General features: G+C 45.6%; 1 protein-coding gene across 1 annotated transcript; it reads right to left on the bottom strand.

Annotated features, from left to right (window-relative positions):
• Window positions 1-25,556, bottom strand: DPRX (divergent-paired related homeobox). The gene is given in 5 exon segments (XM_027514495.1): window positions 1-179; window positions 182-326; window positions 4,518-4,592; window positions 4,595-4,673; window positions 25,426-25,556. Coding segments are annotated over 5 exon segments (609 nt in total).
• Window positions 25,557-26,827: the final 1,271 nt, after the last annotated feature.

Consider the following 26,827-nt stretch of genomic DNA (forward strand, 5'->3'; position numbering starts at 1 on the left):
TCAGGATTCTCCAATGGGATAGAGGTAGTATATATTCGGGTCTTGGCAACAGCCAAAGTGGACCATTTTGTGGCCCAGTGAATGGTCTGTGAGAGACTTCAGGGCAGGCCATATGCTGAGCTGGAAGGAAGGTATCAGAGGATCTGCACAAACTAGGGATTCAGGGGTGGCGCCAGAGAGGACCTTGGAGGTGCAACCACGTTCTCCTTGGCGGAGCCGATCTTGACCATGACCTCAGCGAATGGCTGTAGAACTTTTCGCTGTTCTGATGGGAAATCCTCATCTTTGGCTTTCTTGGATTTCACTCTACAATTCTTGAACCAATCCTGAGGAGAGGATTTCAGAAGCATTTTTATTTTACTCAATCATTTAATTGATGTTTCTAGCTGAGGACGGCTCTTGTTCCACATCTTGGCTTGTGGAACCCCTGCCAACCTATGGCCAGGGAGAAGCAGGAATGAGGCTATGGGCACAGAAAGTGAAGCAAGGATCTGAACCCCCAGAGCAAGATATTTGCTGCTGTTGTCCAGCCCCTAAGTCGTGTCCCACTCTTTGGATCCCATGGATTGCAGCACCAGGCTCCCCTGTCCTGCACTATCTCCTGGAGTTTGCTCAAACTCATGTCCATTCAGTCTGTGATGTCATCCAACCATCTCTGTCGCCCCCTTCTTCTCTTGTCCTCAATCTTTCCCAGCATCAGGGTCTTTTCCAATGAGTCTACTCTCTGCATCAGGTGGCCAAAGTATTGGAGATTCCGTTTCAGCATCAGTCCTTCTGATTATTCAGGGTTGATTTCGTTTAAGATTGACTGGTTTTATCTCTTTGCCATCCAAGGGACTCTCAAGAGTCTTCTCCAGCACCACAATTCGAAAGCATCCATTCTTAGGTGCTCAGCCTTATTTACGGCCCAGTTCTCTCGTCCCTACGTGATTTCTGGAAAAAACTATAGCTTAAATTATAAGGTAAGGCAAGGTATGGGAAAGCAAAGTGGTCAGCACTAGGGGGTGCCATAGCACGGATATCTGTACACGGTCCACCGCTGGGCCAAGTCTGACCATCACTTGTTTTTGTTTTCCTTTTTTGGTTTGTTTTGTTTTAAATTGCCTGGAAAATTGTACTTGAAAATGTAAAGTTGAAAAAAAAAAACATGTAAACTTAAAAGTTATATTCTAAAACAAAAGGATTTGAGTCAGATTATGAAGGACCTTTGGAGAAGGCAATGGCACCCCACTCCAGTACTCTTGCCTGGAAAATCCCATGAGCAGAGGAGCCTGGTGGGCTGCAGTCCATGGGGTCGCTAAGAGTCGGACATGACTGAGTGACTTCACTTTCTTTTTTCACCTTCATGCATTGGAGAAGGAAATGGCAACCCACTCCAGTGTTCTTGTCTGGAGAATCCCAGGGACGGGGGAGCCTGGTGGGCTGCCGTCTATGGGGTCGCACAGAGTCGGACACGACTGAAGCGACTTAGCAGCATGAAGGACCTTAAAGGCTAAGTGACAAATTTTTTACAAAGATGTTTTGATGTGGACCGTATTTAAAGTCTTCATTGAATTTGTTACAATATTTCTTCTATTTTATTTTCCTTTTTTTCTTCTTCTGTTTTATGTTTTGGTTTTTTGGCCCCAAGGCATGTGGGATATTAGGCCCCTGACCAGATTGAACCTGCACCCTCTGCATTGGAAGGTGAAGTCTTAAGCACTGGACCACCAAGGAAATCCCTTAAAAAAAAAAAAAAAAAAAAAAAATATATATATATATATATATATATATATATTTTGCTGCACTGCTCAACCTGCAGGATCTTAGTTCCCCGACCAGGGGTAGAATTCACGCCCCATGAAGTGGAAGGTGGAGTCTTAACCACCGGACGGTCCCTAAACAATTTTTTTTTTCCCCAAAAACAAACTTCTAAGCAAAACCATTAATAACTGATCTGATGGCATGTTCCAAGGTTGACTGGAGATGAACTGATGGTAAGGAGAGCTTTGTGAAGGCCACTAAGTTAGATAAGAAAAGTGTTTACACAATCTAGGACAAAGCATTGACCTTGAAATAAAGACAAGGGGCAGAATTCAGGAAATACTGCTAAAGAGATTGTGAAAAGAGTATTGGTGAAAGGTAAGGAGAAAACAGACCACCTGACCTGCCTCTTGAGAAATCTATATGCAGGTCAGGAAGCAACAGTTAGAACTGGACATGGAACAACAGACTGGTTCCAAATAGGAAAAGGGGTACATCAAGGCTGTATATTGTCACCCTGCTTATTTAACTTATATGCAGACTACATCATGAGAAACGCTGGACTGGAGGAAACACAAGCTGGAATCAAGATTGCCGGGAGAAATATCAATAACCTCAGATATGCAGATGACACCATCCTTATGGCAGAAAGTGAAGAGGAACTAAAAAGCCTCTTAATGAAAGTGAAAGAGGAGACTGAAAAAGTTGGCTTAAAGCTCAACATTCAGAAAACGAAGATCATGGCATCCTGTCCCATCACTTCATGGGAAATAGATGGAGAAACAGTGGAAACAGTGTCAGACTTTTTTTTTCTGGGCTCCAAAATCACTGCAGATGGTGACTGCAGCCATGAAATTAGAAGACACTTACTCCTTGGAAGGAAAGTTATGAACAACCTAGATAGCATATTCAAAAGCAGAGACATTACTTTGCCGACAAAGGTCCATCTAGTCAAGGCTATGGTTTTTCCTGTGGTCATGTATGGATATGAGAGTTGGACTGTGAAGAAAGCTGAGTGCCAAAGAATTGATGCTTTTGAACTGTGGTGTTGGAGAAGACTCTTGGGAATCCCTTGGACTGCAAGGAGATCCAACCAGTCCATCCTAAAGGAGATCAACCCTGGGTGTTCATTGGAAGGACTGATGCTGAAGCTGAAACTCCAGTAGTTTGGCCACCTCATGCGAAGAGTTCACTCATTGGAAAAGACTCTGATGCTGGGAGGGATTGGGGGCAGGAGGAGAAGAGGAGACAGAGGATGAGATGTCTGGATGGCATCACCGACTCGATGGACATGAATTTGAATGAACTCAGGGAGTTGGTGATGGACAGGGAGGCCTGGCATGCTGTGATTCATGGGGTTGCAAAGAGTGGGACACGACTGAGCAACTGAGCCGAGCTGAGGGAGAAAACATGGCTTCCTTGGTGGCTCAGTGGTAAAGAACCTGCCTGCCAATGCAGGAGACATGGGTTTGATCCCTGATTTCAGAAGATCCCCTGTAGGAGGGCATGGCAACCCACTCCAGTATTCTTGCCTGGAGAATCCCATGGACAGAGGAGTCTGGAGGGCTATAGTGAAAGTGAAGTCTCTCAGTCATGTCCGACTCTTTGTGACCCCATGGACTGTAGCCTATCAGGCTCCTCCATCCATGGGATTTTCCAGGCAAGAGTGCTGGAGTGGATTGCCATTTCCTTCTCCAGGGGATCTTCCTGACCCAGAAATCAAAGCTGGGTCTCCCGCATTGCAGGCAGACACTTTACCATCTGAGCCACCAGGGAAGCCCTGGAGGGCTATGACTGAATGACTAAACAATAAATGGCAATGGTACAAACACTGCAGCTGGAATTTGGAGACATAAAGAGAGAGATTAAAGATAAGCCACTTAAAGGTAATTCTGTGATCCACCATCTGTTTCAGTATGGCCCATGAGTTAAGAGCTTTTACATTTTGAAATGGTTGGGAGGAAAGAAAAAAAAAAACCAGCACAAGAAGAAGAAGAATTGATGACATGTCAATAACATATGAACTTCTAATATGCGTCCATGAAGTCATATGGAACACAAAATATCCATGGAATTCTCCAGGCAAGAATGCTGGAGTGTTTGCCATTTCCTTCCCTAAAGGATCTTCCTGACCCAGGAATCATACAGGTGTCTTTTGCATTGCAGGCAGATTCTTTGCCATCTGAGTCACCAGGGAAGCCCATTTGAGAACACAGACACATCTATTTGTTTTCACAACCTCGATGGCTGCTCCTATGCTGCTATCAAGGCAGAATTTAACAGTTGTGGCAGAGACTGTATGGCTCACAAGTGTTTATTATCTGGTCCTTTACAAAAAATTTTGCCCATCTTGCTCTAGAGGTTAGGAGAGCATGTAATAGGGTATGAGTAGTAGTCTGGGTCTTCAGAGTCTTGGGGATTGCAATGGTATCAAGCTTCAGGAATTATCCCAGAAATCAGCCCTGGTTATTCATTGGAAGGACTGATGCTGAAGCTGAAGCTCCAATACTTTGGCCACTGGATGCAACAAGTCAACTCATTGAGAAACACTCTGATGCTGGGAAAGATTGAAGGTAGGAGGAGAAGGGGGCGGCGGAGGATGAGATGTTTAGATAGCATCACCGACTCAATGAGGATGAATTGAGCAAACTCTGGGAGATGGTGAAGGACAGGGGAGCCTGGCAGGCTGCAGTCCACAGGGTTGCAACATGAGTTGGCAACTGAAGAAGAACAACAAATGAGGTGGCCTGGTGAGATGGGGCTTGTTTTCTGACCTGCAGGACTGTTAGGTGTAGCTCCATTTTTGAGGCCATTTCTCTCTGGAGGCCAAGGATGGGGTATGGGTTTTTTAATTTTTAAGAAAATTTAAATATGCCAACTGTTTCTCCGTGAACATGGTTTGTTTCCTTTTTGAGTGCTTGCGGTACTTTCTAGGAAAGAGAGAAAGGCAGGAATGAGATGCTAAAGTCAGTTTCATTTTCAAAAGCCTGATTTTCCCCCTTCCTCTCGCCACAGGTCAAGCCTGCCTCTCCAGCGACTGAAATGCCCAGATATTCATACACAATGTGGATGATGTTGGCTAAAAAAAAAAGATGTACAAATTGAGAGTTCTGAGTTAAGTTTTATTTGGGGCAAAATGAGCACTGCAGCCTGGGAGGCAGCATGTCAGATAGCTCAGAGAGACTGCTCCAAAGCAGCAATGGGGAAAGTCAACATATAAGGTTTGGTGAAGGGGTAGTTCAATGTCACAGTTCAGTTCAGTTCAGTGGCTCAGTCGTGTCTGACTCTTTTTGACCCCATCAATCGCAGCATGCCAGACTTCCCTGTCCATCACCAACTCCCGGAGTTCACCCAGACTCAGGTCCATCGAGTCAGTGATGCCATCCAGGCATCTCATCCTCTGTCATCCCCTTCTCCTCCTGCCCCCAATTCCTCCCAGCATCAGAGTCTTTTCCAATGAGTCAACTCTTCAAATGAGGTGGCCAAACTACTGGAGTTTCAGCTTTAGCATCATTCCTTCCAAAGAAATCCCAGGGCTGATCTCCTTCAGAATGGACTGGTTGGATCTCCTTGCAGTCCAAGGGACTCTCAAGAGTCTTCTCCAACACCACAGTTCAAAAGCATCAATTCTTCGGTGCTCAGCCTCCTTCCCAGTCCAATTCTCACATCCATACATGACCACAGGAAAAACCATAGCCTTGACTAGACGGACCTTTGTTGGCAAAGTAATGTCTCTGCTTTTGAATATGCTATCTAGGTTGGTCATAACTTTCCTTCCAAGGAGTAAGCGTCTTTTAATTTCATGGCTGCAGTCACCATCTGCAGTGATTTTGGAGCCCCCCCAAAATAAAGTCTGACACTCTTTCCACTGTTTCCCCATCTATTTCCCATGAAGTGACGGGACAGGATGCCATGATCTTCGTTTTCTGAATGTTGAGCTTTAAGCCAACTTTTTCACTGTCCACTTTCACTTTCATCAAGAGGCTTTTTAGTTCCTCTTCACTTTCTGCCATAAGGGTGGTGTCATCTGCATATCTGAGGTTATTGATATTTCTCCCGGCAATCTTGATTCCAGCTTGTGTTTCTTCCAGTCCAGCGTTTCTCATGATGTACTCTGCATATAAGTTAAATAAGCAGGGTGACAATATCCAGCCTTGACGTACTCCTTTTCCTATTTGGAACCAGTCTGTTGTTCCATGTCCAGTTCTAACTGTTGCTTCCTGACCTGCATAAAGTTTTCTCAAGAGGCAGGTTAGGTGGTCTGGTATTCCCATCTCTTTCAGAATTTTCCATAGTTTATTGTGATCCACACACTCAAAGGCTTTGTCATAGTCAATAAAACAGAAATAGATGTTTTTCTGGAACTCTCTTGCTTTTTCCATGATCCAGCAGATGTTCACAATTTGATCTCTGGTTCCTCTGCCTTTTCTAAAACCAGCTTGAACATCTGGAAGTTCACAGTTCACGTATTGCTGAAGCCTGGCTTGGAGAATTTTGAGCATTACTCTACTAGCGTGTGAGATGAGTGCAATTGTGCAGTAGTTTGAGCATTCTTTGGCATTGTCTTTCTTTGGGATTGGAATGAAAACTGACCTTTTCCAGTCCTGTGGCCACTGCTGAGTTTTCCAAATGTGCTGGCATATTGAGTGCAGCACTTTCACAGCATCATCTTTCAGGATTTGAAAGAGCTCCACTGGAATTCCATCACCTCCACTAGCTTTGTTCATAGTGATGCTTTCTAAGGCCCACTTGACTTTACATTCCAGGATGTCTGGCTCTAAGTCAGTGATCACACCATCGTGATTAGGACCCCATGCCCGAAGGGCGGCGGCCGAGAGGAGTTGCCCCGCGTCCGAGGTCAGGGGCATCGGCAGAGAGTGCCGGACTGTGACTGCTCAGGAATGGCCGAGGGGAGCTACACCGCGTCCGAGGTCAGTGGGGTCAGCCAAGAGGAGATGCCCAGCGTCTGAGGTCAGGGGTGGCAACGAGAGGAGTTGCCCGGCGTCCGAGGTCGGGGGAGGCGGCCTGAAGGAGCACCCCACATACAGGGAGCCATGGCTGCGCGGGCGCAGGAGGACCTAGAGGAGCTATCCCACGTTGAAGGTTAGGAAGGGCAGCAGTGAGGATATACCCCTCTTCCAAGGTAAGGAGCAGCGGCTGCGCTTTGCTGGAGCAGCTGTGAAGAGATACCCCACGCCCAAGGTAAGAGAAACCCAAGTAAGATGGTAGGTATTGCAAGAGGGCCTCAGAGGGCAAACACACTGAAACCATACTGACAGAAAATTAGTCAATCTAACCACACTAGGGCCACAGCCTTGTTTAACTCAATGAAACTAAGCCATGCCCGTGGGGCAACCCAAGATGGGCGGGTCATGGTGGAGAGATCTGACAGAATGTGGTCCACTGGAGAAGGGAACGGCAAACCACTTCAGTATTCTTGCCTTGAGAACCCCATGAACAGTGTGAAAAGGCAAAATGATAGGATACTGAAAGAGGAACTCCACAGGTCAGTAGGTGGCCAATATGCTACTGGAGATCAGTGGAGAAATAACTCCAGAAAGAATGAAGGGATGGAGCCAAAAGAAAAAGAATACCCAGCTGTGGATGTGACTGGTGATAGAAGCAAGGTCCGATGCTGTAAAGAGCAATATTGCTAGGAACCTGGAATGTCAGGTCCATGAATCAAGGCAAATTGGAAGTGGTCAAACAAGAGATGGCAAGAGTGAACGTCGACATTCTAGGAATCAGCGAACTGAAATGGACTGGAATGGGTGAATTTAACTCAGATGACCATTATATCTACTACTGCGGGCAGGAATCCCCCATAAGAAATGGAGTAGCCATCATGGTCAACAAAAGAGTCCGAAACGCAGTACTTGGATGCAATCTCAAAAACGACAGAATGATCTCTGTTCATTTCCAAGGCAAACCATTCACTAGCACAGTAATCCAAGTCTATGCCCAAGCAGTAACGCTGAAGAAGCTGAAGTTGAACGGTTCTATGAAGACCTACAAGACCTTTTAGAACTAACACCCAAAAAAGATGTCCTTTTCATTATAGGGGACTGGAATGCAAAAGTAGGAAGTCAAGAAACACCTGGAGTAACAGGAAAATTTGGCCTTGGAATACGGAATGAAGCAGGGCAAAGGCTAATCGAGTTTCACCAAGAAAATGCACTGGTCATAGCAAACACCCTCTTCCAACAACACAAGAGAAGACTCTACACATGGACATCACCAGATGGTCAACACCGAAATCAGATTGATTATATTCTTTGCAGCCAAAGATGGAGAAGCTCTATACAGTCAACAAAAATAAGACAGGGAGCTGACTGTGGCTCAGACCATGAACTCCTTATTGCCAAATTAAGACTTAAATTGAAGAAAGTAGGGAAAACCACTAGACCATTCAGGTATGACCTAAATCAAATCCCTTATGATTATACAGTGGAAGTGAGAAATCGATTTAAGGGCCTAGATCTGATATATAGAGTACCTGATGAACTATGGAATGAGGTTCATGACATTGTACAGGAGACAGGGATCAAGACCATCCCCATGGAAAAGAAATGCAAAAAAAGCAAAATGGCTGTCTGGGGAGGCCTTACAAATAGCTGTGAAAAGAAGAGAAGCGAAAAGCAAAGGAGAAAAGGAAAGATATAAGCATCTGAATGCAGAGTTCCAAAGAACAGCAAGAAGAGATAAGAAAGCCTTCCTCAGCGATCAATGCAAAGAAATAGAGGAAAACAACAGAATCGGAAAGACTAGAGATCTCTTCAACAAGATTAGAGATACCAAGGGAACATTTCATGCAAAGATGGGCTCGATAAAGGACAGAAATGGTATGGACCTAACAGAAGCAGAAGATATTGAGAAGAGATGGCAAGAATACACAGAACTGTACAGAAAAGATCTTCATGACCCAGATAATCACGATGGTGTGATTACTGACCTACAGCCAGACATCCTGGAATGTGAAGTCAAGTGGGCCTTAGAAAGCATGACTACGAACAAAGCTAGTGGAGGTGATGGAATTCCAGAGCTCTTTCAAATCCTGAAAAATGATGCTGTGAAAGTGCTGCACTCAATATGCCAGCAAATTTGGGAAACTCAGCAGTGGCCACAGGACTGGAAAAAGTCAGTTTTCATTCCAATCCTAAAGAAAGGCAATGCCAAAGGCTGCTCAAACTACCACAAAATTGAACTCATCTCACATAGTAGTAAAGTAATGCTCAAAATTCTCCAAGCCTGGCTTCAGCAATACGTGAACCTTGAACTTCCAGATGTTCAAGCTGGTTTTAGAAAAGGCAGAGGAGCCAGAGATCAAATTGCCAACATCTGCTGGATCATGGAAAAAGCAGGAGAGTTTCAGAAAAACATCTATTTCTGCTTTATTGACTATGACAAAGCCTTTGAGTATGTGGATCACAATAAACTGTGGAAAATTCTGAAAGAGATGGGAATACCAGACCACCTGATCTGCCTCTTGAGAAATTTGTATGCAGTTCAGGAAGCAACAGTTAGAACTGGACATGGAACAACAGACTGGTTCCAAATAGGAAAAGGAGTACGTCAAGGCTGGATATTGTCACCCTGCTTATTTAACTTATATGCAGAGTACATCATGAGAAACGCTGGGCTGGAAAAACGCAAGCTGGAATCAAAATTGCCGGGAGAAATATCAATAACTTCAGATATGCAGATGACACCACCCTTATGGCAGAAAGTGAAGAGGAACTAAAAAGCTTCTTGATGAAAGTGAAAGTGGAAAGTGAAAAAGTTGGCTTAAAGCTCAACATTCAGAAAACGAAGATCATGGCATCTGGTCCCATCACTTCATGGGAAATAGATGGGGAAACAGTGGAAAGAGTGTCAGACTTTATTTTGGGGGGGCTCCAAAATCACTGCAGATGGTGACTGCAGCCATGAAATTAAAAGATTCTTACTCCTTGGAAGGAAAGTTTTGACCAACCTAGGTAGCATATTGAAAAGCAGAGACATTACTTTGCCAACAAAGGTCCGTCTAGTCAAGGCTATGGTTTTTCCTGTGGTCATGTATGGATGTGAGAGTTGGACTGTGAAGATAGCTGAGTGCCGAAGAATTGATGCTTTTAAACTGTGGTGGGTTGGAGAAGACTCTTGAGAGTCCCTTGGACTGCAAGGAGATCCAACCAGTCCATTCTGAAGGAGATCAGCCCTGGAATTTCTTTGGAAGGAATGATACTAAAGCTGAAACTCCAGTAGTTTGGCCACCTCATGCGAAGAGTTGACTCATTGGCAATCACTCTGATGCTGGGAGGGATTGGGGGCAGGAGGAGAAGGGGATGACAGAGGATGAGATGGCTGGATGGCATCACTGACTCGATGGACCTGAGTCTGGGTGAACTCCGGGAGTTGGTGATAGACAGGGAGGCCTGGCATGCTGCTATTCATGGGGTCGCAAAGAGTCGGACATGACTGAGCTACTGATGTGATCTGATCTGTGTATTCTTGCCACCTCTTCTTAATATCTTCTGCTTCTTTAGGTCCATACCATTTCTGTCCTTTATCGAGCCCATCTTTGCATGAAATGTTCCCTTGGTATCTCTAATCTTGTTGAAGAGATCTCTAGTCTTTCCGATTCTGTTGTTTTCCTCTATTTCTTTGCATTGATCGCTGAGGAAGGCTTTCTTATCTCTTCTTGCTGTTCTTTGGAACTCTGCATTCAGATGCTTATATCTTTCCTTTTCTCCTTTGCTTTTCGCTTCTCTTCTTTTCACAGCTATTTGTAAGGCCTCCCCAGACAGCCATTTTGCTTTTTTTGCATTTCTTTTCCATGGGGATGGTCTTGATCCCTGTCTCCTGTACAATGTCATGAACCTCATTCCATAGTTCATCAGGCACTCTATCTCTCAGATCTAGGCCCTTAAATCGATTTCTCACTTCCACTGTATAATCATAAGGGATTTGATTTAGGTCATACCTGAATGGTCTAGTGGTTTTCCCTACTTTCTTCAATTTAAGTCTTAATTTGGCAATAAGGAGTTCATGGTCTGAGCCACAGTCAGCTCCCTGTCTTATTTTTGTTGACTGTATAGAGCTTCTCCATCTTTGGCTGCAAAGAATATAATCAATCTGATTTCGGTGTTGACCATCTGGTGATGTCCATGTGTAGAGTCTTCTCTTGTGTTGTTGGAAGAGGGTGTTTGCTATGACCAGTGCATTTTCTTGGTGAAACTCGATTAGCCTTTGCCCTGCTTCATTCCGTATTCCAAGGCCAAATTTTCCTGTTACTCCAGGTGTTTCTTGACTTCCTACTTTTGCATTCCAGTCCCCTATAATGAAAAGGACATCTTTTTTGGGTGTTAGTTCTAAAAGGTCTTGTAGGTCTTCATAGAACCGTTCAACTTCAGCTTCTTCAGCGTTACTGCTTGGGCATAGACTTGGATTACTGTGCTAGTGAATGGTTTGCCTTGGAAATGAACAGAGATCATTCTGTCGTTTTTGAGATTGCATCCAAGTACTGCGTTTCGGACTCTTTTGTTGACCATGATGGCTACTCCATTTCTTATGGGGGATTCCTGCCCGCAGTAGTAGATATAATGGTCATCTGAGTTAAATTCACCCATTCCAGTCCATTTCAGTTCGCTGATTCCTAGAATGTCGACGTTCACTCTTGCCATCTCTTGTTTGACCACTTCCAATTTGCCTTGATTCATGGACCTGACATTCCAGGTTCCTAGCAATATTGCTCTTTACAGCATCGGACCTTGCTTCTATCACCAGTCACATCCACAGCTGGGTATTCTTTTTCTTTTGGCTCCATCCCTTCATTCTTTCTGGAGTTATTTCTCCACTGATCTCCAGTAGCATATTGGCCACCTACTGACCTGTGGAGTTCCTCTTTCAGTATCCTATCATTTTGCCTTTTCACACTGTTCATGGGGTTCTCAAGGCAAGAATACTGAAGTGGTTTGCCGTTCCCTTCTCCAGTGGACCACATTCTGTCAGATCTCTCCACCATGACCCGCCCATCTTGGGTTGCCCCACGGGCATGGCTTAGTTTCATTGAGTTAAACAAGGCTGTGGCCCTAGTGTGATTATATTGACTAGTTTCCTGTCAGTATGGTTTCAGTGTGTCTGCCCTCTGAGGCCCTCTTGCAACACCTACCATCTTACTTGGGTTTCTCTTGCCTTGGCCATGGGGTATCTCTTCACGGCTGCTCCAGCAAAGCGCAGCCATTGCTCCTTACCTTGGAGGAGGGGTATCTCCTCACTGCTGCCCTTCCTGACCTTCAACGTGGGATAGCTCCTCTAGGCCCTCCTGCACCCGCGAGCCACCGCTCCTTGGACGTGGGTTTGGTCCTCCCGGCCGCTGCCCCTGACCTCGGACATGGGGTAACTCCTCTTGGCCACCGCCCTTCGGGCATAGGGTCCTCCCAGCTTAGCACTCATTTTACAAAAGGATTTTGTTAGTCATGAAGATCTGATGTCACCATGAAGGGATTTATTGCTTCCTTAGGTATGAGGAGATGCAAGGATTGAGATCATAAAGTAAGTGTGAGTAGTTCAGTTGTGCCCAACTCTTTGGGACCCCATGGACTGCATCCCACCAGGCTCCTCTATCCATGAGATTTTCCAGGCAAGGATACTGGAGTGGGTTGCCATTTCCTTCTCCAGGGGATCTTCCAGACCCAGGGATCGAACCCATGTCTCCTGCACTGCAGGCAGGTTCTTTACCAACTGAGCTACAAGGGAAGCCCTTGACTTCATAAAATCTATTCTTAAAAACATCTAACTATCTGAAGACCTGTCCCACCAGATTCCCTGGAGCACGGAGTGCCTCACTGTGCCCTGAACTCCCTCAGGGATTGTTGAAGGTCAACAGCTATAGCAGCATTGGGTTCAATCTCCGAAGGGGCAGATGGCAAATGCCTTTTTCGTTCAGTCACTGGCAGTGCTCTTGGTAAGTGCCAGTTTGTAGTTGACAATGACTTTCTTACTGGTTTCTCTAAAGCCTCCTCTGTTGTCACTGTTGCTATCTAAATACCCACCACAGGAAACGTGAAAGTGAAAGTCACTCAGTCGTGTCCAACTCTTTGCGGACCCATGGACTATACAGCCCATGGAATTCTCTAGGCCAGAATATTGGAGTGGGTAGCCTTTTTCTTCCCCAGGGGATCTTCCCAACCCAGGGAGCGAACCCAGGTCTCCCACATTGCAAGCAGATTCTTTACCAACTGAGCCACAAGGTAAGTCCCACCACAGGAAAGGGTCATCTAAATATAGATTCCTTGAATCCCTAGTTTGGATTCTTTTTTTTTTTTTTTCTGCAAGTAGGGAATACAAACAACTCAATCCAATGTACGTCATTTTATCCTTGTCATTCATCCCATTTTTACTAATAACTTTTCTCAAATTCAGGTATTCTTTTAGGAACACCAGCAATGAAATGGGAAAACAAGATCACTGCTCTCCTAAACCCATAGAATGAACCCTATAGATTTTGGATGATTGTGACCTACTGATATAGGTTCATCAACAGTAATTCCAGTGGTCATGTATGGATGTGAGAGTTGGACTGTGAAGAAAGCTGAGCACCGAAGAATTGATGCTTTTGAACTGTGGTGTTGGAGAAGACTCTTGAGAGTCCCTTGGACTGTAAGGAGATCCAACCAGTCCATCCTAAAGGAGATCAGTCCCGGGTGTTCATTGGAAGGACTGAAGTTGAAGCTGAAACTCCAGTACTTTGGCCACCTCATGCGAAGAGTTAACTCATTTGAAAAGACCCTGATGTTGGGAAGGATTGGGGGCAGGAAGAGAAGGGGATGACAGAGGATGAGATGGCTGGATGGACGTGAGCTTGAGTGAACTCCGGGAGTTGGTGATGGACAGGGAAGACTGGCATGCTGTGATTGATGGGATCGCAAAGAGTTGGACACGACTGAGCAACTGAACTGAACTGAATATATGTACCACTCAGTGTGGTATCTTGCTACAGGGAGGAGCAATGCCTGTGTGGGCACAGGAGGTTTGAGAGAGATCTCTGTCCCTCTGTTCAATTTTTTCTGTGAAGCTAAACCTACTCTAATAAAAGTCTAATAATGATAATATTGTTTTCATGGACATCACACTTCAGTGGAACCACACATACACAGACTATTAAAATATACACTATATTAGGGACTAACCCTGATGCTTCGGTGTTAAGACTCCACATTTCCAATGCAGGGGCCACAGGTTCGATGCCTTGTTGCGGAACTAAGATCCCACATGCCACATGGTACAGCCAATAAAATAAAATATTTAAAATATATATACACACGGTATTAAATACTGCTAACGTAACCAAGGAGGGCTCTATGGGGCTTGCCTGAGGAGACTCTCCCCCATATCCTCTCCTTTAGCTCTTCTCTGAAGTATCAAGATAATAATATCGCATGCACATTTCTTGAGTTGTTGTACAGAAGGTAGAACCACCCCCCCATTCAAATGGAAGATTTTAACTACTTGATGACCATGAGCCTGTAGCCCCCAGACCTACTGATGCCTAAGGATGGATAATGTTAATCCCTGTGACGTCACCCTCTTGTTTAGTCACTAAGTCAGGTCCAACTCTTTGCAATCCCATGGACTGTAGCCTGCCAGGCTCCTCTATTCAGGAGATTTCCCAGGTAAGAACACTGGAGTGGGTTGCCATTTCCTTCTTCAGGGGATCTTTCCGACCCAGGGATCAAGCCCGCATCTGCTGTATTGGTAAGTGGATTCTTTACTGCTGAGCCACCTAGGAAGCCCCGTTACTCCACCATTAACCAGAAAATTGTACATAAGCTAACCAGGGAGCCCCTCTCTCTTCTTGTCTTTAAAAAGGCTTTGCTGGAACTTCCCTGGTAGCCCAATGGTTAAGAATCTGCTTTGCAATGCAGGGCACATGGATTTGATCCCTGGTTGGCGAACTAAGATTGTTGCAAGGAAGAGCCAATTCTGACTCCATGTTGGAACTGTTTCTTTGACTTGCTTTCATTGCTGTTGTTATTATGCATGCGTGCTAAGTCTCTACAGTCGTGTCGGACTCTTTGTGACCCCATGGACTGCTGTAGCCCTCCAGGCTCCTCTGTCTATGGAAATTCTCCAGGCAAGAATGCTGGATTAGGTTGCCATGTCCTCTCTAGGGCATATTCCTGACCCAAGGATTGAACACGAGTCTCCTGTGTCTCCTGCATTGGTAGGCAGGTTCTTTACTGCTCAGTTCAGTTCAGTTCAGCTGCTCAGTCATGTCCGACTCTTTGCGACCCCATGAATAGCAGCACCCCAGGCCTCCCTGTCCATCACCAACTCCCAGAATTCACCCAAACTCACGTCCATGGAGCAGGTGATGCCATCCAGCCATCTCATCCTCTGTCATCCCCTTCTCCTCCTGCCCCCAATCCCTCCCAGCATCAGAGTCTTTTCCAATGAGTCAACTCTTCGCATGAGGTGGCCAAAGTACTGGAGTTTCAGCTTCAACTTCAGTCCTTCCAATGAACACCCGGGACTGATCTCCTTTAGGATGGACTGGTTGGATCTCCTTACAGTCCAAGGGACTCTCAAGAGTCTTCTCCAACCCACCACAGTTCAAAATCATCAGTTCTTCGGCCCTCAGCCTTCTTCATCGTCCACCTCTCACATCCATACATGACCACAGGAAAAACCATAGCCTTGACTAGACGGACCTTTTTTGGCAAAGTAATGTCTCTGCTTTTGAATATGCTATCTAGGTTGGACATAACTTTCCTTCCAAGGAGTAAGCGTCTTTTAATTTCATGGCTGCAGTCACCATCTGCAGTGATTTTGGAGCCCCCCCAAAATAAAGTCTGACACTCTTTCCACTGTTTCCCCATCTATTTCCCATGAAGTGACGGGACAGGATGCCATGATCTTCGTTTTCTGAATGTTGAGCTTTAAGCCAACTTTTTCACTCTCCACTTTCACTTTCATCAAGAGGCTTTTTAGTTCCTCTTCACTTTCTGCCATAAGGGTGGTGTCATCTGCATATCTGAGGTTATTGATATTTCTCCCGGCAATCTTGATTCCAGCTTGTGTTTCTTCCAGTCCAGCGTTTCTCATGATGTACTCTGCATATAAGTTAAATAAGCAGGGTGACAATATCCAGCCTTGACGTACTCCTTTTCCTATTTGGAACCAGTCTGTTGTTCCATGTCCAGTTCTAACTGTTGCTTCCTGACCTGCATACAAATTTCTCAAGAGGCAGATCAGGTGGTCTGGTATTCCCATCTCTTTCAGAATTTTCCACAGTTTATTGTGATACATACAGTCAAAGGCTTTGTCATAGTTAATAAAGCAGAAATAGATGTTTTTCTGGAACTCTCTTGCTTTTTCCATGATCCAGCAGATGTTTCTTTACTGCTAGAACCACCTATAATCATACATAATGGCCAGCCTCAGAGAACCCCTCCCTTCAACCTGACTGTTGAAGACTGAAGTCCTTTGTTCAGCTCACAGGGAGATGCTTAGCTGCTTCTCCAAACCAGATTTCTTGGTGGAGCCTATATACCGTGACATAATCATCCTCCTAAGGGTTGCCCTGGTGGCTCAGAGGTGAAGCGTCTGCCTGCAATGTGGGAGAGCTGGGTTCAGTCCCTGGGTTGGGAAGATCCCCTGGAGAAGGAAATGGCAATCCACTCCTGTTTTCTTGCCTGGAGAATCCCATGGACGGAGGAGCCTGGTGGGCTACAGTCCACGAGGTCACAAAGAGTGGGACATGACTGAGCAACTTCACTTTCACTTTCAAGAGGGATCAGAGTGCCCATTTCTCAAGGATCAGAGGAATCATGAGTTAACAAAGGGGAGATCTGGAATTCAGACTCAGACTTGGCATTGCCTCTGACTGGATTTGCCCTCAGATGACAGCTACTAAGCCGTCTCCACCAGCCTTGTCAATTGTGTTCAACTTCTTCACATACCTTTCCTTCAGTTCTCTCTCCTCTGACTAACCTTTTTTTAAAAAGTAATTTCATTTATTTGTTTATTTTTGGCTGTGCAGTGTCTTCCTTGCTTCACAGGCTTTTCTCTAGTTGCAGCGAGCAGGGGCTACTTTTTGTTGCAATGCGTGAGCATCTCCATTCAAGGGCTTGTCTTATTGCAGAGCATGGACTCTAGGGCATGCGAGCTTCTATAGTTGCAGCACGTGGACTCAGTAGTTGCAGCTCATAGGGTGGGTCTAGAGTACAGGCTCAGTAGTGGTAACACATGGGCTCAGCTGCTCTGCAGCATGTGGAATCTTTTCAGACCAGGCACTGAAGTCATGTCTCCTGCATTGGCAGGTGGATTCTTTACCACAGACCCACCAGGGAGGCCCTGACTTACCTTCTGAAGTGTCGTCTGCATCTGACATCCTGTTATCCAAATGTGCTTCTAGTAATAAGAACGGGCAAAACTCGCATCAAGACTTAAATACATCCCTTGACAGCCATACCCTAGTCCCGCCCGCTCCATGTCTTCCATCCTCATCCACTAATCTGATCCCTGGTCTTCTGGAGCCTGTAGATCTTTCCCATTTCTGTCATTAATCTGATGTTTTTTAAGCACAGATTTGAAATGGAGCAGGACCCTATGATCCTCCCCTCTCCAACCTCATCCTCCACCTGTCTGTTGTCTGTGGGGAAACCTCAGCCAAGGAATAAGTTTAGTCAGAGAAGTAAGAAGATGCAGACACAAAGGAAGACAGTCAAAGGAGACCAAATAATGCCAGTTTAGTCATTAAGCAAAGTCAAGAACCTTTAGTTCCTTCTCCAGGTCTATAGACAGTATTCTGAGCCATATCCTATGAGCTGTCCTGTAGAGACTGAAACCCCCACCAGGTGAAAGAAGTTAAGGACATGATGACCAGACTGCAGCCATGACAACAGCTGCCACAGTTCTGAGAACTGGCCTTAAGGATATGCTAATGCTAAGTCACTTCAGTCGTGTCCAACTCTGTGTTACCCCATAGATGGCAGCCCACTAGGCTCCCCCGTCCCTGGGATTCTCCAGGCAAGAACACTGGAGTGGGTCACCATTTCCTTCTCCAATGCATGAAAGTGAAAAGTGAAAGTGAAGTCGCTCAGTCGTGTCCGACCCTCAGGGACTCCATGGACTGCAGCCCTCCAGGCTCCTCCGTCCATGGGATTTTCCAGGCAAGAGTACTGGAGTGGGGTGCCATTGCCTTCTCTGCTTAAGGATATGGGAACCATCCAATCCTGGAGCTGAAGACAAACAGCACTGAAAACAATTGAGATGATGCTGATCTGACCACTGATGGATGACCAATTAATTTCAAGATGACTGTCAGAGCTGACTGTGCTGTTTCTTCATGATGGCTCCCTCCCCCCATCTAAAAAAGCTCTCACCCACTGGTTGTCAGTGGGGTGGGGGTAGCTGGACTTTGGGGCAGGATTCCACATCCCACCCTCTCCCCCCCATTGCCAACATCCAAAATAAAGCAAATATTTCTTTCCACCAACCTGGCCTCTTTATTGATTTTTGAGCAGTGGGTATCTGGAAAACAATTTTCACTACAGATTAATTTTCCTTTTCAAAGTGAAACCCACAAACCAACCTCATGGCATCACCCAGGAGCTTGTTAAAATGCAGAATCTCTGCCTGTTGTTCAAAGGGTACAAATTTCCAGCTACGGGATTGATGAGTTCTAGGGATTTAATGTACAGCATGATGATTATAGCTGATAATCCTGTATTGTGCATTGAAAGTTGCTAAGGCAATACATCCTAAATGTTCTCACTACAAAAAAAAAAAAAAGGTTAAATATGGGATGCAGGTGCTAGCTAATGCTGTGGTGGTAATCTTTCTGCAATATATAAATTTATTGAATCAACATATTGTCTTCCGTGAAACTGGTCCCTGGGGGCAAAAATGTTGGAGACTGCTGATCTAGTCGGTAGAAGTCAAGGATGCTCTAAACATTCTACAGCGCACATTACAGTGTTCACAGCAAAGAACTATCAGTCTCCAAATGTCAATAGTAACAAGGTTAAGAAGCCCTGCCTTAGCTGTACTTACAGAGGCTCTCTCTATGCTTATCTTGATGACTTCTCCCTATAGGTTGAAGGCTAAAATGTCCTTCTACCAGATAGTTACATGGCTTCTTCTGTCACCTCATCTAAATCTCTAAGATATCATCTCCCCAAAACACAAATACCCACCGAAACCCACCCCCAAACCCCCAAGCCAAAACAAATACTATCCTAAGCATATTACCTTAAAAAGCACCCACCAGGACTTCCCTGGTGACTCAGTGGCTAAGAATCCATCTGCCAACACAAGGGACATGGGTTTGATCCCCAGTCTGAGAAGATTCCACATGCCGCAGGGCGACTAAGCCCGTGTGCCACAACTACTGAGCCCATGCTCCAGAGCCTGTGAGCCACAACTACAAGAGCCCATGCTCTGCAAAAAGAGAAGCCACCGCCATGAGAAGCCTAGGCACCTCAACCAGAGAGTAGCCCCTGCTCACTGCAACTACAGAAATCCAGCACACGGCAACAAAACCTAGCACAGCAACCCCCTCCCCTCTCCGCAAATAAAATAAAAGTACCCATGAGTCTCCATTTCTCTAGAGAAACAGAAGACACAGGCCAACCCATAAGAGTTTATAGTTTAAGAAGATTACAGTCTTTTCAGATGGAATGCAACTAATACACTGAAATGTTTTAAGCTGATTCAAGCAATCAACTAATAGCCTCATTCATTTGATCTTCAGTCATGAATTGAGCTTCTTATGTCTAATCTCTGCGAATATAAGGATGAAAAACAATCTTTGCTCTCAGGGAGGCTGCTTTTCCCGTGGAGGGGCACTCCAAAAACATTAGTAAACATACACAAATTAATATTTTTAGATGGTGAGACGTGGTGCAAATATACGTGTGTGCTCAGTCGTGTCGGACTCTTTGCGACCCTATAGACTGCAACACGCCAGGCCTCCCTGTCTTCCACTATCTTCCAGAGTTTGCTCAGACTCATGTCCATTGAGTCAGTGATGCCATCCAACCATCTCATCCTCTGCTGCCTCCTTTTAGCCTCTTTCTAAAACGAATCCGCCTGCAATGCAGGAGACCGGGGTTCAATCCCTGGGTTGGGGATGGCAACCCTCTCCACTACTCTTGGCTGGAGAATCCCCAGGGACAGAGGAGCCTGGCTGGCTACCGTCCATGGGGTGGCAAAGAGTCGGACACAACTGAGCGACGAAGCACAAAACAACAGACAGAACAAAAGCGGGCGCCTGTGAGACCTAGCGCCACGTGTCAAGGAACCTGGGAGGAATCTCGCCTATCTGTGCATCTTAGTGCCAGGCAGATGGACCTCTGCATGGGCTGCAGAACCTGCAGGGCCAGTGAGCCTGCCCCCATCTCCCTTGCGGTGGTGGCGGTGGGGAAAATTGACCTGGGCAAATTCCGACACACAGAGAAAGTAATCACAGAAAGTGAGTTTTCCCTGGGGGAGATTCCAGCGTGCCAAGACAATGTAGTCACAGCAGAGGGGGCCAAGAGAGGATTTCTCAGCTTTCAGCCTGGCCCTCTTTCCCAGGGAACATCTCCGGGGGCTGATCTACCCAGAGACCACCTCTCCCACCAAGGAGAAGAAAAGTGGTGAGTAAGTGCTCTGCTCCCCGAGATAGGCAAGGCACCGCTGGAGACACCGGTTTGTCTACAGCGCCACCAGCTTCCGGAGGCGGGACCTCCATGATGGAGACAAAGGATCTTGGGAAAGAGGCAGACAGGCATTCCAAAGGGCACTAAAACAATTGCTTTCAACGGTGAGTCCAATCACGAGCCTCTGGGAGCAGCACACAGGGGAATCTCCCTACAGGGTCCACGGGCGCCCTCAGTGCCCCAAGGGCTGGACCCACACCTGCCCCCTCTCTCCAGGGGCTCCTTGTGGGACCCTCCACCTGCAGTGCCCATAGGAACTCTACAGACAAGAAGCAGGCTCAGCAAACCGGCCCCTGCTCTGGGCGAGGGCGCCCACAGACTGGAGCTCTAGAGCCACCTTCTGGGAATCCAGAGGCAGGCTTCCAGGAGGCAGCCTGGTGAGTTGTCAGAGCAGAGAGACAGAAAAGCTTAAGAACTCTCCCACAGAGGGAGCAAGAAAAGTGGAGCAAGTGTAGGGAGAGAAAGAGAAAGCCCCAGATAATACACCACTATCATTAAAAAGAATACCCCACTGAATGTGGCTAGCAAAGGCTTAAGGAGGTGCTTGCTCCTTAAAATGAGAAAGCACCAATGGAAAACTACCAAAAAAAGAAAAGAAAAATCAAAGAAACATGTCATTACAAACAGAAAGTGACACTTTCCCAATAATCGATCTGAAAGGCACATAGGCATACAAACTTTTTCTTTCCTTTTCTGCCTGCTCTGTTTGTGGGATCTTAGTTCCCCAACCAGGGATTGAACCTGGCCCCCCGACAGTGGAAGCACAGAATCCTAATCACTGGGTTCCTCAAGACACAGAATTTTGTGAACAAGCAAATAAGCAATTCAAAAATGCTGTTTTGAAGAAACTCCATGAGAAAACGCCAAAGGAAAATTCAATGAAATCTCAAAAAAATAAAGTGGAATTTTTGCCAATGAGATGCAGATCTTAAAGAACCAAACAGAAATTCTGGAGCTGAGAAACTCAATGGAGGAGAAGAAAAATACAGTAGAGAGCATCTGTTGTTGCTGTTCAGTCTCTAAGTCGTGTCCGACTCTTTGCCACCCCATGGACTGCAGCATGCCAGGCTCCCCCTGTCCTACAGTATCTCCCAGAGTTTGCTCAGATTCACGTCCACTGAGTCACTGATGCTATCTAACATCTCGAGAGCATCTGTAGGAGAGCAGAGAAAATGGAAAAGATGATAAGTGAGTTAGGGACTTCCCTAGTGATCCAGTGGTTAAGATTCCAAGCTCCCAGTGTAAGGGTGCGGGTTCAATCCCTGGTCAGGAAACTAAGATCCTGCAGGCCAACCAGCCTGGCCAAAAATAAATAAGTAATAAGTGGATTAGAGGATAGGAATTTTCAATAGTGTGTACAAAGGAAAAAGAATGAAAAGAAGCAAAAATTAAAAAGTCTACATGATTTATGGGTACTCTGTGACATTGCCATGTTTTTCCCTTTCAGCCTTACTAATATGCAATTGACTAATAGCCCTGGGTAGGTTTAAGGTGTCCAATATGATGACATGATGTAGGACCCTACTGCCGTGATGAGTAGGGGTCATCTTAGCCTCATGCAACAGTCCCGCAGAAGGACCTGCAAACTCAAAACGGAGTGAAAGAAACCAAGCCAAAAAGAGCACATGGCCTGAGTCCATTCATCTTTTTTACTTTTTAAAAATATATATATTTATTTGGTTGTGCTGGATCTTAGTTGCGGCATATGGGATCTAGATTGCTGACCAGGGGTCGAACCCAGGCCCTGTGCATTGGGAGCTTGGAATCTTAACCATTGGACCACCAGGGGAGTCCTGAGTCCATTTATGTAGTACAGGATGTGAGACAAAATCAGTGTATGCCACGGGGGACAGGTCTTCTGCTTGTGAATCACAGGCCAGTGTTTTCAGGGTCAACTTAAAATATTCATATTTAATGCAGAGTCAGACACAACTGAGTGACTGAACTGAACTGAATATATACACAAAGTACCCAATCTCAACCATGATTACACATCTGAGATTTAATTTCATAAACTTGGAGATGTATATGAAAAAGAACAGATGCTACTATTTAAGAGATAGAGGTCATGAGGCTGGGAAACCAGCGGAGAGAGTGAGCCATCTCGTAAGGGTAGGGCTTCCCTGGTGGTTCAATAGTAAAGAATTCCCTTGCCAATACAGGAGACATGAGTTCAATCCCTGGTCCAGGAAGATTCCACATGCCACAGTACAACTAAACCCATGTACCACAACTACTGAGCCTGTGCTCTAGAGCCCGTGAACCACAACTACTGAAGCCCATGGGCTCTACAGCCGGTGCTCCGCCAGCAAGAGAAGCCACCCCAGGGAGTAGCTTGCCCACTGCAACTAGAGAGCAGCCATCACTCATCGCAACTAGCGAAGGTCTGGGCAGCAACAAAGACCCAGCACAGCCAAAAATAAGTAAAAATTAAAACAAAAAAAAAGGGTAATTGTTGAATGAAAATGAAAAAGCAATGTAAGCATCTGTCTTACATTTTTACAGTAACCGTGAGATGAATGCAAAGGTAAACGACACTGTAGAGATGAGAGGGTGAGGAGAAAGCGGCAGGGATGGATCTGCATTGCATTTTCCTGAGTTGGGAACTCCCCGGAGGTCCACTGGTCACGACTCTGTGCTTTCACTGTGGAGGCCCTGGGTTTGATCCCTGGTTGGGGAACTAGGGTCCCACAAGTCTGCAGCAAAAAAAAAAAGCTCACATGAATCATAACAGCCTGACAATTGGGATCTTCTAAATTCTGTACAATGTGATCTATGTGATATTGGACATAAAAATTCTCAAGGCTTAAATATCTGTCCTAATATAATCCTAAAAGTAATCAAACCTGAATATTCACTGGAAAGACTGATGCTAAAGCTCCAATACTTTGGCCACCTGATGGGAAGACTTTACTCACTGGTAAAGACCCTGATACTGGAAAAGACTGAGGGCAGGAGGAGAAGGGGGTGACAGAGGATGGGACGGTAGGATGGCATCACAGACTCAATGGACATGAGTTTGAGCAAACTCAGGGAGATGGTGAAGGACAGGGAACCCTGGCGTGCTGCAGTCCATGGGGTCACGAAGAACTGGACTCTACTTAGCGAGGGAACGGCAACAATTTCAAAGAGTTATTTTAAATGCTTTGTGTGGGTTCTCCTATTACGTTCTTGTTGTTTTGAAAAGTTATCATCTTTAAGGATTTCCATGGTGGTCCTGTGATTAAGACTCTGCACTTCCAGTGCAGGAGGTGTGGGTTTGATCCCTGATCGGGGGACTAAGATCCCACATGCTGTGCGGCATGGCCTAATCTTTTAACCATGTGAAATTTATTTCAGTATAAGGTGTCTCCAAATGTCCCACTGTTGTTAAATTTGACAGTGTTCTTTGCTTCTAAATCCCTGATGCCTAGTTTAGCGTCTAGCACAGAGAGGTCCCTTTGGCACCGTTAAATGGATGAACTCTAGACTCTACTTCCTAAACTTGACCACATATTTTATTCTTTTTTTTTTTTTTTAAATATTTATTTTTATTTCTTGGGCTATGCTGGGTCTTAGTTGCGGCATGTGGGATCTAGTTCCCTGACCAGGGATCAAACCCGGGCCGCCTGCACTGGGAGTGCTGAGTCTTAGCCACTGGACCACCAGGGAAGTCCCCCACATATTTTATTCTGTAGCACATTACATTGTTGAAACATTTAAATCTTGCCGCTGTTGGAGCAGAAAAACATTTCCTCTCTCCTCTTAGGTTCTATGACTGAACCTTGTCAAAAAAAAAAGAAGACAGATTAACAGGAGAAAATGATTCTGTATGGAAGCTAAAAGAAGGTATAACTTGCTAAAATGATTAAAATTACAGGCTTATATATCCAACTTGGGCTTCTCAGGTGGCTCAATGGTAAAGAACCCACTTGCCAATGCAAGAGACACGGGTTTGAGCCCTGCATTGGGAAGATCCCCTGGAGAAGGAAATGGCAACCCACTCCAGTATTCTTGCCTGGGGATTTCCATGGACAGAGGAGCCTGGTGGGCTGTAGTACCTGGGGTCGCAAGGAGTTGGACACGGATACAGCTGAGCGAGTAAACAAAAAACAACACCCAGCTCAGTAGGGAGCAGGGGAGTAGGGGATGGGGGTAGGGAGAAAAGGCTTCTATGGGAAAAACAAATGTGTTTCTTTTTTTTTCAATGAGTTCCTTGAGGAAAAACAAATAGGTTGAGAGAGCAAACATGAGGTCAGATACTTTGTGATAATGCTATCTCTGCAGGTGTAAGTGGACTTTCCAGCTTCTTCAGGCTAGAAAACTCCAAGAGAGCATAGTTATTGTCATAGTTTAACTTACCATCACCCTCTCGGGAGCAGCCTCTCCCCAAAGAGGCAGTTTCTGGCAGCCGTACTTAACCAGAATTTTTTGCTTTGAGTCAGAAAAGGGAGGCTCAGAGAAGGCTTCTTTCTATGTCCCTTGCATCTCAAATGTCTTCCCTTAAAATAATTGTTTCAACCAGCTCTGGGGTTTCCCGTGAGTCCCCACACAACCAACTAAAACTCTGCACAACAGCTTAAGCAATTTAATCTTGTGGAGCTGACTTTTCAAAACCTGATGTGAGCATCAACATTATAATGTAAGTGTGCATGCTCAGTCGCTCAGTTGTGTCCCACTCTGCGACCCCATGGAGCCCATCAAGCTCCTCTGTCCATGGAATTCCCCAGGCAAGAATACTGAAGTGGGTTGCCATTTCCTTCTCCAGGGGATCTTCCCCACCCAGGGTTGAACTCGCGTCTCCTGTGTCTCCTGCATTGGCAGGAGGATTCTTTATCACCCAGCCACCTGGGAAGCCCTATAAGAGTCAATTCTGGCATTTAAATCCCATTTCAGTGGTTTGTATCCAGGGTTTTTGATGTGTGTCCAAATCTTCTCAGCCCCTCACCAGTGACCCACCTCACTTGCTCCTGGGTTTTTGCTCCTTCTCTTATGTGTAGAGCTCCTGACACCTTACATCCTGTTCCGCTTCCCTGCCTCTGTGCTCAGCTCTCCCAGCAAACTTGAAGAAGGGAACCAAGTCACATCCCCTTTATCCTCTTCCAATCCTTTGTGCAAGTCTGGACGCAGGCCCAATGCTTGTTCCATGCTTGTGTTGTTTGAATTCACATCAGAGATGTTAAGCTCCCCTTCTCCTGGCTGGGGTCCAGCTGGGCTTGGGGGTCCCCACACTGGAGTGTCTCAAGTAATGTGCAGGCTGTAGGGAGTCAAGTAGTGCAAAAAGATAGGGAAGGTGGGAGCAGGGTCTTCAGTTTTATAGCCCCTAATTCTCGGGGTCCTTGATGAACAAGTGAATGCAAGTGTCCATAGAAATAATCAGTAAACAATCTCTGATAGAAATAGGAAAGAGTTTTATTTGAGCCAAACTGAGGGTTGTAGTCTGGGAGGCACCTTCTCAGAGAGCTCTGAGGAGCTGCTCCATTGAAACATGGTGTCTGGCACAATCCTGCACCTCATCCAAGCAAAGAACACACATCACACATGACAGAGTATGTTCTTTCAAGCTTTCTTAAGAGACAGACTTCGTACACAGATAGTGAGACAGCAGGACCCTGGGGTCTGGGAAGGAAACCTTATCTTCCAGAGAGTGTCAACATGGACACCATGAGAAGAGGGGGTCCATCTTTACATGCAGGACAGACATTCTTTACTCCAACAGTTAAAGCTGATGTGTTGTGAGAGTCTGACAGGCTGTCTTAGTTCACATAAAGTTCAGGCTGAACCATGTATAAACCAAATCGACTCCCCCATACCTCAGTATGTGAACATTTTCTCCATCACAGGATATAAAAATCTTAGAACCATACAATCCAGCAATTCTACCTATGAGGAAATACTCAGAAGAATTGAAAGCACACTCTGGTGCCTTGTACACCCACGTTCAGAGCAGCATTACTCACAGTAAGTAAAGCATGAAAGCAATTCAAGTGCCCATGATCAAACAATGGATAAGCCGGTGGGGCAGGCACATATACTAGAGTATTATTCAGCATTAAAAAATAGAAGGGGGGACTTCTCTGTGGTTCTGTTGTTAAGACTCCCAAATTTCCAAAGCAGGAGTCGCAGGTTCGATCCCAGGTTGAGGAACTAAGATGCCAGGTGTCCGGCAGCTAAAAAAAAAAGAGAACGGAAGGGAATTCTAATACATGCTACAGTGTGAGTGAATCTTATGGACATATTGGTAAGTGAAATTAAGTGATTCTACTTAAACGAAACACCTGGAGTGGTCAGATTCATAATGACAGAGAGTGGAAATGAGATTGTCAGGAGCTGGTGGAGGAGAAAGAGGAAATTGTGGTTGAATGGGGACAGAGGTTCCATTTTGCCAGATGAAAAAAAGTCCTGGGGTTCCATTGCAC

The sequence above is a fragment of the Bos indicus x Bos taurus genome, chromosome 18 (assembly GCF_003369695.1).
Source record: "Bos indicus x Bos taurus breed Angus x Brahman F1 hybrid chromosome 18, Bos_hybrid_MaternalHap_v2.0, whole genome shotgun sequence".
NCBI lineage: Eukaryota > Metazoa > Chordata > Mammalia > Artiodactyla > Bovidae > Bos > Bos indicus x Bos taurus.